The sequence below is a fragment of the Anomaloglossus baeobatrachus genome, chromosome 6, assembly GCF_048569485.1.
Source record: "Anomaloglossus baeobatrachus isolate aAnoBae1 chromosome 6, aAnoBae1.hap1, whole genome shotgun sequence".
NCBI lineage: Eukaryota > Metazoa > Chordata > Amphibia > Anura > Aromobatidae > Anomaloglossus > Anomaloglossus baeobatrachus.
In genome coordinates, this window is record NC_134358.1 from 577,652,782 (window position 1) to 577,670,444 (window position 17,663).

General features: G+C 51.0%; 1 protein-coding gene across 17 annotated transcripts in view; it reads right to left on the reverse strand.

Annotated features, from left to right (window-relative positions):
- Nucleotides 1–13,875: 13,875 nt before the first annotated feature.
- The window catches only part of OBSCN (obscurin, cytoskeletal calmodulin and titin-interacting RhoGEF), an 882,373-nt gene continuing 878,585 nt past the window's right edge, over nt 13,876–17,663 (reverse strand). For all 17 annotated transcript variants that reach the window (XM_075315914.1, XM_075315911.1, XM_075315913.1 and 14 more), the window contains one exon: nt 13,876–15,719. In XM_075315914.1, coding sequence (XP_075172029.1) covers nt 15,542–15,719 — 178 coding nt within the window. In that variant the 3' untranslated portion in view covers nt 13,876–15,541. The remainder of the gene's footprint in view (nt 15,720–17,663) is intronic.

Here is a 17,663-nt window from a genome sequence, read left to right on the forward strand (position 1 = left end):
TGTGTCAGGAAACCGTATGGGCAGGAGGAATGTGGGGAGACTGTATGGGCTGGGAGGCTGGGAATGTGTGAGGAGACATGGGAAAAAGAGGGGCATGTGGAATGTGTGAGGAAACAGTATGAGGAGGGAATGTGTGAAGAAACTGCATGGACAGGTGCGGTGTGTGGAATGTGTGAGGAGACTATGGGTAGAGCAGTCTGGAAATGTGGGAGGAGACAACATGAATAGGGCGAAATGTGTGTGGAAACGGTATGGGTAAGTGGGTGGAATATGTTAAATGAATAACACAGCATGGGCACGTGTGAACTGTCTCTATACTGATGACAAGGTGAGGAGGCGTAAGTAGACAGTATGTAGAAAAGTGTACAGGGGCAGTGTGAAGGGGACAGTGTACAGAGGGTGTGAGTGTGAGGAGGTGCACATTATAGAGACTAGGCAGTATAGGGGGGGGGGGGCACAATGTGAAGGGACAAAGTGGAGGTTATTTTGTGCAGTGCGTAAAGTGGGGCAATCATTTAGGGGCACAGCGTTAGGGCAGGTAATTTTATTCAGGAACATTATAATCATGCTGTAATATTAGGGCATCGTGTCGGGATGTGCTGCAAAAGAGATGAGAAGATGGAGGTCTGCAGAGACCAGCTGTGGGTGTGAAAAGTCATCATGAAGATGGAGGTCTGCAGAGACGAGCTGTGGGTGTGAAACGTCGTCATGAAGATGGAGGTCTGCAGAGACCAGCTGTGGGTGTGAAAAGTCGTCATGAAGATGGAGGTCTGCAGAGACGAGCTGTGGCTGTGAGAGGTCAGTATGGCGTCTGGACAAGATGGAGAAAAGAAAGTTATGACTCCGATCACAGATGACGTCATCTATAAGGGACTGGATGTAAATGTTTATTTGTACCCCTGCCTACGTCTCATCAGTGCTGTGGTCCCTGTATGGCCGCAGTCTGGTGATGATTGGTAATTCCCAGCATCTCCTTACCATTAAGTACATACTGGGCGTTGGGGAGTTGTAAATCTTTTATTAGATCTTTCCCTGGGACAGCGCTGCAGATCTGACAATGTGCTATAATGTACAGTGTCAGTGCGCAGCTTGTATAATAGTGTAAATAACTCCACACACAATCATTAATGTCTAAACCGCTGGTAAAAAAGTGAGTACACCCCTAAGTGAAAATGGCCAAAGTGTGCCCAACTATTCATTGTATTCCTCAACTCCTCCCCGGTGTCATGTGACTCATTAATGTTACAAGGTCTCCAGTGTGACTTAAGGAGCAGGTGTGTTACATTCGGTGATATCGCTCACACACTCTTATACCGGTCACTGGTAGTTCAGCATAGTTCTTCATGGCAAAAAATTCTCTGAGGATCTAAAAAAAAAAAAAAAATTGTTGCTCTACATAAAGATGGTTGAGGCTATAAGAAGATTGTCACCACCCTGACACTGACCTGCAGCACGATGGCCAAGACCATACAGAGGTATAACCAGACAGGATCCACTAAGAACAGACCTCACCATGGCCGACCGCAGAAGCTGAGTGCACAAGCTCAGCGTCATATCCAGAGGTCGTCTTTGTAGAATAGACATGAGAGCAGCTGGCATTGCTGCAGAGTGGGGTTCAGCCTGTGGAGGATCCGCCTTTCACCACACACTGCAGCGGTTACAGGGGTAGGGGGTCTATCTGGCAGAGGATACAGAGGTGGGGGGGTCCGCTTGTCAGTGCTCAGAACATATGCCACACACTGCAGAGGATACAGGGGTGGGGGGTCCGCCTGTCAGTGCTCAGACCATACACCCGCACACTGCAGAGGTTACAGGGGTGGGGGGTCCGCCTGTCAGTGCTCAGACCATACACCACACACTACAGGGGTTGGGGGGTCCATCTGGCAGTGGTCAGACCATACACCGCACACTGCAGAGTTTGCAGGGGTGGGGGGTCCGCCTGTCAGTGCTCAGACCATACACTGCACACTGCAAAGGTTACAGGGTGGGGGGTCCGCCTGTCAGGGGTCAGACCATACACTGCAGAGGTTACAGGGGTGGGGGGTCTGCCTGTCAGGGGTCAGACCATACACTGCAGAGGTTACAGGGGTGGGGGGTCCGCCTGTCAGTGCTCAGACCATACACTACACACTGCAGAGGTTACAGGGGTGGGGGGTCCGCCTGTCAGTGCTCAGACCATACACCGCACACTGCAGAGGTTACAGAGGTGGGGGGTCCGCCTGTTAGTGCTCAGACCATACACTGCACACTGCATCACATTGCTCTGCATAGCTGTCATCCCAGGAGGAAGGCTCTTCTAAAGATGCACAAGAGAGCCGCAGACAGTTTGGTGAAGACAAGCAGACTAAGGACATGGATTACTGGAACCGTCCTGGGGTCTGATGAGACCAAAATAAACTTATTTGGTTCAGATGGTGTCAGCGTGTGCAGCTGCTCCAAGGGTGGAGGACAAAGACCAGTGTGTCCTGCCTACAGTCAGGCATGGTGGTGGAGGGTCATGGTTTGGGGCTGCATGAGCGCTGCTGGCTGTTGGTGCTACAGATCGTTGAAGGAGCCATGAGTGCCGACATGTCCTGTGACACTGAAGCAGAGCAGGATCCCTCCCTTTATATTCCAACATGATAATGACTCCAAACACCTCCGAGACCACCACTGCCTCGCTACAGAAACTGAGGGTGAAGGTGCTGGACTGGCCGAGGGTCTCCAGAGCTGAACCCTATGGAGCATCTGTGGGGCCTCCTCACATGGTAGGTGGAGGAGCGCAAGGTCTCCAGCTGCGGCCGCATGTGACCTTATCTTGCTGCGATTCCATTTAACTGTATTGAACTGTAGCGCATTTCTGATAGGTCCGGCATTGCGGCAGAATACCGCTGATGGGAAACCAGCCTAACCTTGGCATACCAGCCAGACTAAAGAACTGAGATGGGCTTCCAGGATTGCTGAGCGCAGATGGAAGAAATCCCAATCCTACGAGCACTTCATCACATTCAAATAGTCCTCTGCCAATTTCAACAACAGACGGCTGCAAAACAAACTGACTTGTCATCCCTCATATCCACTGTTTCACAACCCTAGACAGCTGTTCAGCACTTTCAGTTCTCTCCTCCGTCCCCGGTGCATCCTCCGCTCCTCGCAGCTGAAGACGTTTCCTCATTCTTCAAAGACCGAAAATATCAGAGCACGCTTGAGCCACAGTCTCCACAGCCCCTCCTCATAACTACCGAGCCCTGTTCCTCCATAATTAGCTTCTCCACTAGTGTTGAGCGAACCCGAACTTGAAAAATCCGGATCCGCGCGGTTTGAGCAGCAGATCCGAGTCCGACCCGGACCGGGGATTCCGGGTGCACGATCCGGATTCGGGTCTCTTTCTCCCTTTCTCTCTCTTTTCCCGGATTGCGTTCCTCATAGCCATATATTGGCCGGATTCCGGATCGGATCTCGGACTCAACCCGACAATGATCCGCCGAACCCGGATTATAAGCGATCCGCTCAACTCTATTCTCAAACCATGACAGAAGATAACCTTTACTCTCTACCTGTGCACGTGACCCGTGCCCGTCACCCTCATCCCCAACCTCACCGCAGTCTTCATCACACCCCCAACCCATCTCTTCAACCCATCACTCACAACTGGTGCCTTCCCTTCATGATGTACACACGCCTCGATCACACCCATCCTCACAAGGCCCTCCCTTGACCCATCCTCTGTCTACCTATCGCCCCATATCCCTGCTCCCAAGTATTCGTAATCTTTTATTTTTCATTTTTGTTTTTATTCTTTCTACTTCCACTCAGTTTGTTCTTTCAGTCTATTTCTATTTTTTTCTCCCCCTGTTCATTCTTACACTATGTGCCCAGGTACATTATATATATATATATATATATATATATATATATATAGATATATATATAGATATAGATATCTCTATATATCTCTGTATATATTTATCTCTCTCTCTCTCTCTCCATATATATAGAGAGAGAGAGAGAGTTCACCCATATCCTGTCCACCGCCATTAACTTGAGAACGACGGCAGCTACAGGCATAGAAGTATAGAAGTGGTGTCTAGGTATAGAAAAGTAGCCATGTGCTACGCAATGAATCCACCTATAGCGCCACCTGGTGGAAAACAACGGAGTTAGCATTTTTATCTTGAAAACGGAACGAGATAGAGAAAAAAAGTGAATTACAAAGTTTTGGCCATCATCAATTCAATACGAATCAACACTTTGCATACAGAAATGCTCTGATATGAAACCCATGACCCCCCAAACATTGAATGCTGGTCACGCATATGGCGCTCATTAGTGGCCCCTGTCAGCTGCAATGCACATCTGGCCTCTGCACAGCATACTGTATCTTGCTGCAATGCACATCTGGCCTCTGCACAGCATACTGTATCTTGCTGCAATGCACATCTGGCCTCTGCACAGCATACTGTATCTTGCTGCATGCTGTGCAATATGGTAGGTGACACGTCTGCACAAGCATCTGTGATACGTGGTGGTAGGTCCTGCAATGTTGGGGGAGGGGTCGCATACACCTGCTGTTTGATGTGACCTCACAGAAAGAAGTCCAATGGGGTCAGGTCAGGTGAGCGGAGGCCACTCCACACAGCTCCATACCCAATGACTTGTAGGAAGGTCTCCATGAGGTGTCGCTTCACGTCCGCAGCCTTGTGAGTTTTACACGTTCTAATCCTAGCATTTCTGTGCAAGGTGTTGATTCGTATTGAACTGATGATGCCCAAAACTTTGTAATTCGCTTTTTTTCTCTCTCTCGTTCCATTTTCGATATAAAAATGCTAACTCCGTTGTTTTCCACCAGGTGGCGCTATAGGTGGTTTCATTGCGTAGCGCATGGCTGCTTTACTATACCTAGACACCACTTCTATACCTATAGCTGCCGCCGTGCTCAAGTTAATGGCGGTGGACAGGATATGGGTAGACACACTGTATATCTATCTATCTATATATATATATATATATATATATATTTACACTACTTCACTCCTCCTGCTGCTTTATTTTTTTCCGGCCATTTCCTATTGTGCGTTATGTCCCGATATTCGGGTGGACCCCCATACTGGGTACTACCTGTGTGACTCAGAGGGAATCTGCGTTCCACCACCGTAGTACACGACACTTTCGGTCCCGGCTACTGCACTTGCACTCCACAGTGGACGCATGCACTGTCCTACAATGACGGCCACCATCCATACTACCAGATACGTGCGCTCCACCCTGGGCGCTGACGCTGCACCTATTCACGTCCCTTCCTCTCCTCGATTCCTCGTGGGCGTTACAAAGGATGACGCGTGTTCCACCAATACGAAATGAGCTACACACGCACCCGTCCGTGGACCATATATGATATCCACTACGGTTCTATCACCGCACGCCATCTGCTAAGATTTGCCCAATGCCATGCGCCAAGAGCCAGGTCTTCACCCATCTGCTTCTATGGAGCGTGGTGCTTATTACAGCCAGATTCCGTCCAGGCCATTGAGCTCATGCGGTCTATGCTGTTACAGTCCACCCTTACCCCCGGTGTCCCTGACCCCGACTCCACGCCCCTGGCGGAGGGTAAGCCCCTGATCGTACCTGTTCTAGGTGTTTCCGTCTTTCATTCTTTTCTCCATTGGCTGCCATTACTCGGATTCGCCCTCACACGTGTGGGACTGTTGCGTCGCTCTATTGCACAATTGTATTTTGGACCTTTGGTCCCTTCACTTCTTCATTTACCTGATGTTTTGTCATTAGAACATTGGACGTTGCGATCACAGATCTCTGTGTATTTACTTATATCACATTATTTTCTTCTTCTCTTATTGTATTGATTCCACTTTTTTTTTTGTATCTTCTTGTATTCTGATGAAGGTCTGAGTAAAAGGCTTCACTATGAAATAAATATTCAAATAATCCATCCTAGGAGGGCCAGGTTATTGATTATCGGGAGTGGTGTGCCATCTGAGCACCCATACATGCTCATATCGGTGGAGTAACATACAGTTAGGTCAATAAATATTTGGACAGTGACCAGTATATGAATGTGTAATGTTTGAATATATATATATACAGTTAGGTCCAGAAATCTTTGGCCAGTGACACAATTTTGGCGAGTTGGGCTCTGCATGCCACCACATTGGATTTGAAATGAAACCTCTACAACAGAATTCAAGTGCAGATTGTAACGTTTAATTTGAAGGTTTGAACAAAAATATCTGATAGAAATTGTAGGAATTGTCACATTTCTTTACAAACACTCCACATTTTAGGAGGTCAAAAGTAATTGGACAAATAAACCAAACCCAAACAAAATATTTTTATTTTCAATATTTTGTTGCGAATCCTTTGGAGGCAATCACTGCCTTAAGTCTGGAACCCATGGACATCACCAAACGCTGGGTTTCCTCCTTCTTAATGCTTTGCCAGGCCTTTACAGCCGCAGCCTTCAGGTCTTGCTTGTTTGTGACTCTTTCCGTCTTAAGTCTGGATTTGAGCAAGTGAAATGCATGCTCAATTGGGTTAAGATCTGGTGATTGACTTGGCCATTGCAGAATGTTCCACTTTTTTGCACTCATGAACTCCTGGGTAGCTTTGGCTGTATGCTTGGGGTCATTGTCCATCTGTACTATGAAGCGCCGTCCGATCAACTTTGCGACTTTTGGCTGAATCTGGGCTGAAAGTATATCCCGGTACACTTCAGAATTCATCCGGCTACTCTTGTCTGCTGTTATGTCATCAATAAACACAAGTGACCCAGTGCCATTGAAAGCCATGCATGGACTCTAAGGGCTGCAATTAACTCTGAAGACGTCTCCCTCGTTAACCTGTAATCAATGAACTAGTTAAAAGGTCTGGGGTTGATTACAGGTGTGTGGTTTTGCATTTGGAAGCTGTTGCTGTGACCAGACAACATGCGGTCTAAGGAACTCTCAATTGAGGTGAAGCAGAACATCCTGAGGCTGAAAAAAAAAGAAAAAATCCATCAGAGAGATAGCAGACATGCTTGGAGTAGCAAAATCAACAGTCGGGTACATTCTGAGAAAAAAGGAATTGACTGGTGAGCTTGGGAACTCAAAAAGGCCTGGGCGTCCACGGATGACAACAGTGGTGGATGATCGCCGCATACTTTCTTTGATGAAGAAGAACCCGTTCACAACATCAACTGAAGTCCAGAACACTCTCAGTGAAGTAGGTGTATCTGTCTCTAAGTCAACAGTAAAGAGAAGACTCCATGAAAGTAAATACAAAGGGTTCACATCTAGATGCAAACCATTCATCAATTCCAAAAATAGACAGGCCAGAGTTACATTTGCTGAAAAACACCTCATGAAGCCAGCTCAGTTCTGGAAAAGTATTCTATGGACAGATGAGACAAAGATCAACCTGTACCAGAATGATGGGAAGAAAAAAGTTTGGAGAAGAAAGGGAACGGCACATGATCCAAGGCACACCACATCCTCTGTAAAACATGGTGGAGGCAACGTGATGGCATGGGCATGCATGGCTTTCAATGGCACTGGGTCACTTGTGTTTATTGATGACATAACAGCAGACAAGAGTAGCCGGATGAATTCTGAAGTGTACCGGGATATACTTTCAGCCCAGAGTCAGCCAAATGCCGCAAAGTTGATCGGACGGTGCTTCATAGTACAGATGGACAATGACCCCAAGCATACAGCCAAAGCTACCCAGGAGTTCATGAGTGCAAAAAAGTGGAACATTCTGCAATGGCCAAGTCAATCACCAGATCTTAACCCAATTGAGCATGCATTTCACTTGCTCAAATCCAGACTTAAGACGGAAAGACCCACAAACAAGCAAGACCTGAAGGCTGCGGCTGTAAAGGCCTGGCAAAGCATTAAGAAGGAGGAAACCCAGCGTTTGGTGATGTCCATGGGTTCCAGACTTAAGGCAGTGATTGCCTCCAAAGGATTCGCAACAAAATATTGAAAATAAAAATATTTTGTTTGGGTTTGGTTTATTTGTCCAATTACTTTTGACCTCCTAAAATGTGGAGTGTTTGTAAAGAAATGTGACAATTCCTACAATTTCTATCAGATATTTTTGTTCAAACCTTCAAATTAAACGTTACAATCTGCACTTGAATTCTGTTGTAGAGGTTTCATTTCAAATCCAATGTGGTGGCATGCAGAGCCCAACTCACCAAAATTGTGTCACTGTCCAAAGATTTCTGGACCTAACTGTACTTCACTGAGAGTGTTCTGGACTTCAGTTGATGTTGTGAACGGGTTCTTCTTCACCAAAGAAAGTATGCGGTGATCATCCACCACTGTTGTCATCCGTGGACGCCCAGGCCTTTTTGAGTTCCCAAGCTCACCAGTCAATTCCTTTTTTCTCAGAATGTACCCGACTGTTGATTTTGCTACTCCAAGCATGTCTGCTATCTCTCTGATGGATTTTTTCTTTTTTTTCAGCCTCAGGATGTTCTGCTTCACCTCAATTGAGAGTTCCTTAGACCGCATGTTGTCTGGTCACAGCAACAGCTTCCAAATGCAAAACCACACACCTGTAATCAACCCCAGACCTTTTAACTACTTCATTGATTACAAGTTAAGAGGGAGACGCCTTCAGAGTTAATTGCAGCCCTTAGAGTCCCTTGTCCAATTACTTTTGGTCCCTTGAAAAAGAGGAGGCTATGCATTACAGAGCTATGATTCCTAAACCCTTTCTCCGATTTGGATGTGAAAACTCTCATATTGCAGCTGGGAGTGTGCACTTTCAGCCCATATTATATATATAATTGTATTTCTGAACATGTTTTTGTAAACAGCTAAAATAACAAAACTTGTGTCACTGTCCAAATATTTCTGGCCCTGACTGTATATAAACCCAATACTTGATCTCTTCATACCTAACAGACCGGACATTCAGCGTCTCCCACCACCTCCTCCTCTCGCCCCGTATCTGTCGGAGTCCCCCAAGCTTCAGTTCTTGGACCCCTGCTGTTCTCCATCTACACCTTCGGCCTGGGACAGCTCATAGAGTCCCACGGCTTCCAGTATCATCTCTTTGCCGATGACACACAGATCTACCTCTCTGGACCTGACATCACCTCTCTACTAACCAGAATCCCACAATGTCTGTCTGCTATTTCATCCTTCTTCTCTGCGCGATTCCTAAAGCTGAACATGGACAAAACAGAATTCATTATCTTTCCTCCTCCTCGCTCAACCCACCCTCCCACCCCCCTCCTCCCGACACATCCATCAATGTCAATGGCTGTTCACTCTCCCAGTCCCATGTGCTCCTGCTCCCTGCCTAGGAGTAACTCTGGACTCTTCTCTCCTTCAGTCCACACATCCAAGCCCTCTTCACCTCCTGCCACCACCAAGTCAATAATATTTCCTGTATTCGTAACATTTAACAAAGAATCAGCAAAACCCTACTGCACGCCCTCATCATCTCCCACCTCGACTACTGCAACCTCCTGCTCTGTGGCCTCCCTTCTAACAGTCTCACACCCCTCCAATCTATCCTAAACTCTGCCACCTGCTGACAGATTTATGAGGACGCCTGGACAGATGTGTCGCCACATCCATCACTGCCAGTAAGGGTTTGTTCAGTGTCCTAATTGAGACAAGAAAAGTGTAGAGATTTGACGAAATTTCAAATGAACATCTATGGGGGAAGCTTGAAGGATGAGGTATGAGGGCAGCCTGAAGGATGAGGTATGGGGCTCAGCTATGGGAGAAGCCTGAAGGATGAGGTATGGGGCTCAACTATGGGGGAAGCCTGAAGGATGAGGTATGGGGCTCAACTATGGGGGAAGCCTGAAGGATGAGGTATGGGGCTCAACTATGGGGGAAGACTGAAGGATGAGGTATGGGGCTCAACTATGGGAGAAGCCTGAAGGATGAGGTATGGGGCTCAACTATGGGGGAAGCCTGAAGGATGAGGTATGGGGCTCAACTATGGGGAAGCCTGAAGGATGAGGTATGGGGCTCAACTATGGGGAAGCCTGAAGGATGAGGTATGGGGCTCAACTATGGGGGAAGCCTGAAGGATGAGGTATGGGGCTCAGCTATGGGAGAAGCCTGAAGGATGAGGTATGGGGCTCAGCTATGGGGGCATCCTGAAGGATGAGGTATGGGGCTCAGCTATGGGGGCATCCTGAAGGATGAGGTATGGGGCTCAGCTATGGGGGCAGCCTGAAGGATGAGGTATGGGGGCAGCTTGAAGGATGAGGTATGGGGCTCAACTATGGGAGAAGCCTGAAGGATGAGGTATGGGGCTCAACTATGGGAGAAGCCTGAAGGATGAGGTATGGGGCTCAACTATGGGGGAAGACTGAAGGATGAGGTATGGGGCTCAACTATGGGAGAAGCCTGAAGGATGAGGTATGGGGCTCAACTATGGGGGAAGCCTGAAGGATGAGGTATGGGGCTCAACTATGGGGGAAGCCTGAAGGATGAGGTATGGGGCTCAACTATGGGGAAGCCTGAAAGATGAGGTATGGGGCTCAACTATGGGGGAAGCCTGAAGGATGAGGTATGGGGCTCAGCTATGGGAGAAGCCTGAAGGATGAGGTATGGGGCTCAGCTATGGGGGCAGCCTGAAGGATGAGGTATGGGGCTCAGCTATGGGGGCATCCTGAAGGATGAGGTATGGGGCTCAGCTATGGGGGCAGCCTGAAGGATGAGGTATGGGGCTCAGCTATGAGGGCAGCTTGAAGGATGAGGTATGGGGCTCAACTATGGGGACAGCCTGAAGGATGAGGTATGGGGCTCAGCTATGGGGGAAGCCTGAAGGATGAGATATGGGGCTCAGCTATGGGGACAGCCTGAAGGATGAGGTATGGGGCTCGGCTATGGGGACAGCCTGAAGGATGAGGTATGGGGCTCGGCTATGGGGGCATCCTGAAGGATGTTGCTGTCTGGCCTGGTGTCGGATAGCTGGGATATCACCAGACTCCTACTATGGTTGTTCTAATCCTGTGATGAAGTCCAGAGTGTGGCCATCTTTGTGAGTAGCTTCCAAGGACCATTGGGTGAGGCCGAAGGAGGAAGCGAGTGTTAGAAGTTTAGAGACAGATCAGTGGGAAGTGTCAATGGGGATGTTAAAGTCACCCATGATGATGGTGGGGATGTCAGTGGAAAGGAAATGAAGTAGCCAGGTGGTGAAATGGTCCAAAAAGGTGGTGGCCGGCCCTGCAGGGCGGTAAATGATAGCCAGTTGGAGGTGGAGTATATGCAGAGTGCACCTCAAAAGAGGTGAGAGTAACAGAGGGTGGCGGTGGAATTGGTGTAAAGGAGCATTGGTTGGACAGAAGCAAACCAACTCCACCATGCTTGTTACTGGGGCGGGGGGTGTAAGAGAGATGGAGAGCACCATAAGAAAGTGCAGCAGGAGAGGGAGCGTCGGAGGGGGTGAGCTGGGAGAGGAAGTGTCGGAGGGGGTGAGCCAAGAGAGGCGGCGTCGGAGGGGGTGAGCCGGGAGAGGCGGCGTCGGAGGGGGTGAGCCGGGAGAGGCGGCGTCGGAGGGGGTGAGCCGGGAGAGGCGGCGTCGGAGGGGGTGAGCCGGGAGAGGCGGCGTCGGAGGGGGTGAGCCGGGAGAGGCGGCGTCGGAGGGGGTGAGCCAGGGGAGGCGGCGTCAGAGGGGGTGAGCCAGGGGAGGCAGCGTCAGAGGGGGTGAGCCAGGGGAGGCAGCGTCAGAGGGGGTGAGCCAGGAGAGGCAGCGTCAGAGGGGGTGAGCCAGGAGAGGCAGCGTCAGAGGGGGTGAGCCAGGAGAGGCAGGGTCAGAGGGGGTGAGCCAGGTTTCTATGATGGCGAGGAAGTAAAGTTTATTAGTGATGAAAAGATCATCGATGTAGGAAAGTTTGTTGCAGACAGAGCGAGCGTTCCATAGAGCTCCTGTTAGTGGGACAGGGGGAGTTGGGGCTGGGTGGATGGATATAAGGTTAGAAGGATTGTGGAAATTTGTCTTAGATTGTGGTTGTCAGAAGTGACAATGGGGATGTGGTGAGGAGGACCAGGATTAGGAGAGATGTCCCCAGCAGTGAGGAGAAGCAGAGAGAGTGTTAGTAAGTGGGAACAGGAGGGGCCGTGTGTGGCTGGAGACACTGGGTGTTATATGGAGGAATAGATCTGAGGAGAAGGTGAGATGGGTGGGGAGCATGGACGGAGAGATGGGTGGGGAGGATGGAAGGAGAGATGGGTGGGGAGCATGGAGGGAGAGATGGGTGGGGAGGATGGAGGGAGAGATGGGCGGGGAGGATGGAGGGAGAGATGGGCGGGGAGGATGGAGGGAGAGATGGGCGGGGCGGATGGAGGGAGAGATGGGCGGGGAGGATGGAGGGAGAGATGGGTGGGGAGGATGGAGGGAGAGATGGGTGGGGAGGATGGAGGGAGAGATGGGTGGGGAGGATGGAGGGAGAGATGGGTGGGGAGCATGGAGGGAGAGATGGGTGGGGAGGATGGAGGGAGAGATGGGTGGGGAGCATGGATGGAGAGATGGGTGGGGAGGATGGAGGGAGAGATGGGTGGGGAGGATGGAGGGAGAGATGGGTGGGGAGCATGGAGGGAGAGATGGGCGGGGAGGATGGAGGGAGAGATGGGCGGGGCGGATGGAGGGAGAGATGGGCGGGGCGGATGGAGGGAGAGATGGGCGGGGCGGATGGAGGGAGAGATGGGCGGGGAGGATGGAGGGAGAGATGGGCGGGGAGCATGGAGGGAGAGATGGGCGGGGAGGATGGAGGGAGAGATGGGCGGGGAGGATGGAGGGAGAGATGACCAGGTCATTACAGGGTTTAGGGATCAGAGAAGTAAGTAATAAGTGAAGTATTATAGGGGTGAAAGTGGAGAGACACAAACATTGTTTACAGTGACTATGTAGCCAGTTACCTTCCGGTCACTTCCGGCCTAATTCGTATCACACAGCCTGAAATGGAGAGACTGCAGCTTCATCCCCCTCCTCCCTCTCCACACTCCGAATCACACAGCCTGAAATGGAGACACTGCAGCTTCATCCCCCTCCTCCCTCTCCACACTCAGAATCACACAGCCTGCAGTGGAGAGACTGCAGCTTCATCCCACCTCCACACTTAGGGCGGCTTTGCACACTACGACATCGCAGGTGCGATGTCGGTGGGGTCAAATTGAAAGTGACGCACATCCGGCATCTCATGCGATATCGTAGTGTGTAAAGCCTTGATGATACGATTAACGAACGCAAAATCGTCGTAATCGTATCATCGTTGCAGCGTCGGCGTAATTCATAATTACGCTGACGCGACGGTCCGATGTTGTTCCTCGTTCCTGCGGCAGCACACATCGCTGTGTGTGAAGCCGCAGGAGCGAGGAACATCTCCTACCGGCGTCACTGCGGCTTCCGTAGGATATGCGGAAGGAAGGAGCTGGGCAGGATGTTTACATCCTGCTCATCTCCGCCCCTCCGCTCCTATTGGCTGCCTGCCGTGTGACGTCGCTGTGACGCCGCACGACCCGCCCCCTTAGGAAGGAGGCGGGTCGCCGGCCAGAGCGACGGTCGCAGGGCAGGTGAGTGCGTGTGAAGCTGGCGTAGCGATAGTTTTCGCTACGCCAGCTATCACACGATATCGTACCTGCGACGGGGGCGGGCACTATCGCGTGCGACATCGAAGCATCGGCCTGCGATGTCGCAACGTGCAAAGCCCGCCTTAGAAACACACAGGCTGAAGTGGAGAGACTGCAGCTTCATCCCCCCTCCGCACTTAGAAACACACAGGCTGAAGTGGAGAGACTGCAGCTTCATCCCCCTCCTCCCTCTTACAGCACACAGACATTGAGCACCATCATGCAGTGGGGAAATTGAAGTATGGCCGATACTCCCAGCTCTCATATACTTTTCCACTAATAAATCATCGCCAGATTGCCAAATTACTTAAAACTTTATTGAAAAAAGTTCAAACAGACAAATCTGACACCAGTAAGCTGTATAAATGCGACTGAGACGAGAAAAACTCTGTTCCCTTAACTCTAAATAAAGAAAAAAGACAATTATAAGAATTCTAAAAACTGCTGGAAAACATCTTGAAATACCGATCATCCGCGGTGGGTGGAGCCTGAAGTGGCAAAACCTTCCACTCCGGAGATCTGCACCATCCACCCCAACGCACGTCACGTTCTCCAACAGAACGGTTAGTAAATGTTCACACGGAAACTCCACACCGGAAACGTCACGTCCTACATGAGAAAGGTTTGTAGAATGGCTGTATGAGAACGCCACACCCTGGAGAGCTGTACACACACCGCAGTCCTGGGGGGCTACGGCCTCGCACTCCGCAGTACGGGGGGCGACGTCAGTCACACACACACACACACCACAGTACTGGGGGCTACAGCCGCCACCGCGCACACACCGCAGTCCTTAGGGCTATGGCTGAGTTGCACACCACAGTCCTAGGGGCTACGAATGCCACACACACTATAGTACTGGTGGCTACAGCGGCCGCACACACAGTATAGTTCTGGGGGCTACAGCCGCAGCTGCGCACACAGCATAGTCCTGGGGACTACAGCCACACACAGCACAGTTCTGGAGTCTATAGCTGCCACGCACACACCACAGTCCTGGGGGCTATGGCCACCGCGCACACCACAATTCTGGGGCCTATGGCCGCCGCGCACACCACAGTTCTGGGGGCTATAACCGCAGGTGCACACACACAGCACAGTTCTGGGGTCTATAGCTGCTGCACACACACCACCATCCTGGGGACTACGGCCGCTGCACATACCACAGTCCTGGGGGCTACGGCCGCACACACCACAGTTCTGGGATCTATAGCTGCCGCACACACACCACACTCCTGGGGGCTACGGCCGCACACACAGCACAGTTCTGGGGTCTATAACTGCCGCACACACACACCACACTCCTGGGGGCTACAGCTGCTGCACACGCCATAGTCCTGGGGGCTACAGTAGTCACACACACACCACAGTCCTGGGGGCTACAGCCGCTGCACACACCACAGTCCTGGGGGCTACAGTAGCCGCACACACACCACAGTCCTGGGGGCTACAGTAGCCGCACACACACCACAGTCCTGGAGGCTACAGTAGCCGCACACACACCACAGTCCTGGAGGCTACAGTAGCCACACACACACCACAGTCCTGGAGGCTACAGTAGCCGCACACACACCACAGTCCTGGAGGCTACAGTAGCCGCACACACACCACAGTCCTGGAGGCTATGTCCGCCGCACACACCACAGTCCTGGGGTCTACGGCCACCACACACACACCACAGTCCTGGGGTCTACAGCCACCACACACACACCATAGTTCTGGGGGCTACAGCCACCGCGCACACCATGGACCGGTGGGCTATGAATGAGCGGCAATACAGTGGGGTACAGCTCCGGTTTGTGCAGCCCTTGCACAGGCTCCTTTTTAGCAGACAAGAGAGGGGGCTTCTTGGAAAGACGGAAGTACAAGTAATGGCGGAAGCCTCCTGTCCTCCGATCTGGTAGAAAGGAGCGCGGTGCCGTCTGTTGTGCTGCTCGCTCTTTCTGGCGTAGCGGATTTCTTCAGGAAGACTCTAGAGGTCGCTGCATCTTCTGCGCTGCTGCCTCGCGCCTCCTCCTCTCCTGCAGGAAGCTCCTCAGTTTTGCACTGGGAAATATGACCGGTGGCTCCTGTGACGTGGCCAGTCCGGCTTCCTGTAGCCACGGCATCTTCAGACAGTCAGAGGCAGACGGACGCCCCCTGGAGTTGACAAAGCAGGAAAAAAAAAACAGGGTTACTGTGAAAACTTAGGATATGATGGAGTACAGTGATGTAACGTGAGGCAACATAAGGCTGACCGATATCATGGAGGATCGCCCGATCAGCAGCACGATAACAAAGTGTCAGTGAGAATGATGTGAGGGTCCACAAATAAGATGTCGCCAACCACAGCGAGACACAGACTGGCGGACATGCAGCTGAAATACCCACTGTGTCTTCTCATGTATGAGGTTCCTCACCCACCAGTCCTGACAAGTCACCAGGATGGAGTCCTGTGGGTGAAGGTTCCCCGGTTTCCCCTCAGAGATCTGGGGTTGTGAGGCTCGGCCTCTGCACAGCCTCCACTTGTACTAAGCAGTCTGTCACCACCAATAAAGGGGTAATCCTGCTCCTCTCACTTCCATGTCTGTTGACCCCGGCCTCCTCCTGCAGGAGACGTGGCGGCTCCGGCCTCCTCACCTCCCGGCCTCCTCACCTCCCGGCGTGAAATTGGGTGGATCAGAAATAAACCTTAGAGGTTTGTTCTGTGCCAGATAGGAAAATGCTTCCTACATACTTCACCACTTCATTCACAGATGGTCCCTCACATCTTCCTGTAGTTTGTTAAGGAATTTTCAAGATACAAATCTCTGTTGTCAGACACATGCACAGCCGGACAGTGATGCAGGTCTTCTATACAATGGTGTCACCTCAGGACATGTCAGGGCCCGCATGTTGGATTATACTAATGTCTTCAGCAGGTTCTGGTGAAAGAAGAAGAGCAAGAAGATGGTTTTCCTCCACCAGATAGTGAGGAACATAACGGGTGCCTTCATACTGGTGAACCATCTGTACAAGATCTGCTGATGCTGAAGGACTATGGCCAACCAAGACCATCTGCAGCGATGAAGGAGTCATTCTCTTGTAGTGCGCAAGTCTATGGGGTACTTTGCACGTTGCGACATCGCTGGCCGATGCTAGCGATGCCAAGCGCGATAGTACCCGCCCCCATCGCACATGCGAGATCTGGTGATGCACTGCCCTGCGACGTCGCTTTGGCCGGCGAACCGCCTCCTTCCTAAGGGGGCAGGTCGTGCGGCGTCATAGCGACGTCACACGGCAGGCGGCCAATAGAAGCGAAGGGGTGTAGATGAGCGGGACGTAAACATCCCGCCCACCTCCTTCCGCATAGCCGGTGGAGGCAGGTAAGGAGATGTTTCTCGCTCCTGCGGCTTCACACACAGCGATGTGTGCTGCCGCAGGAACGACGAACAAATCCGTAACATCGGTCGTCCCGAAATTATGGAAATGACCGACGCTACACAGATCGCCGATTTACGACGCTTTTGCGATCGTAAAGCTGCGCATCTAGGCTTTACACGTTGCGACATCGTTACTGGCGCCGGATGTGCGTCACTTTCGATTTGATCCCGACGATATCGCAGTAGCGATGTCGCAACGTGCAAAGTACCCCTTATTGTTGGTGTGTGCAGCCTCCCAGCCACTGCAAAGTGATGTGACCACCGGCTGCTGATCACGTTCACTCCTCATCTGAGGAAATAGTACAAAAAATCATAAAGTCCATCAGGCTGGGGATAAAAATATTGACCATAGTGAAGGTCAAGTGTCTACTGGAAGGCCCCATAAACATGAGACGGCCGACTCATGGATTACACTGCACGTCTGACACTAAAGTTCAACTCCAAGCTGTCAAACTGCAATCTCATCTCCTTGGCTTTGTCCGACGGCTCCAAAGATGTCTCAGTTCTGCTCCTTTACGTTAGGCCAAATATGAAGACTCATTTCTTCAGGATCCAGAAATGAAGGTTGAATCCTCCAAAGCTTCTCTGGACGTTCGTGATCTTCACACTCATATTCTCCTGCTCCACAGAAAGCCACTAAGAACAGCTGAGCAGATAGAGCATCTGTAGGGGAGAAACCCAC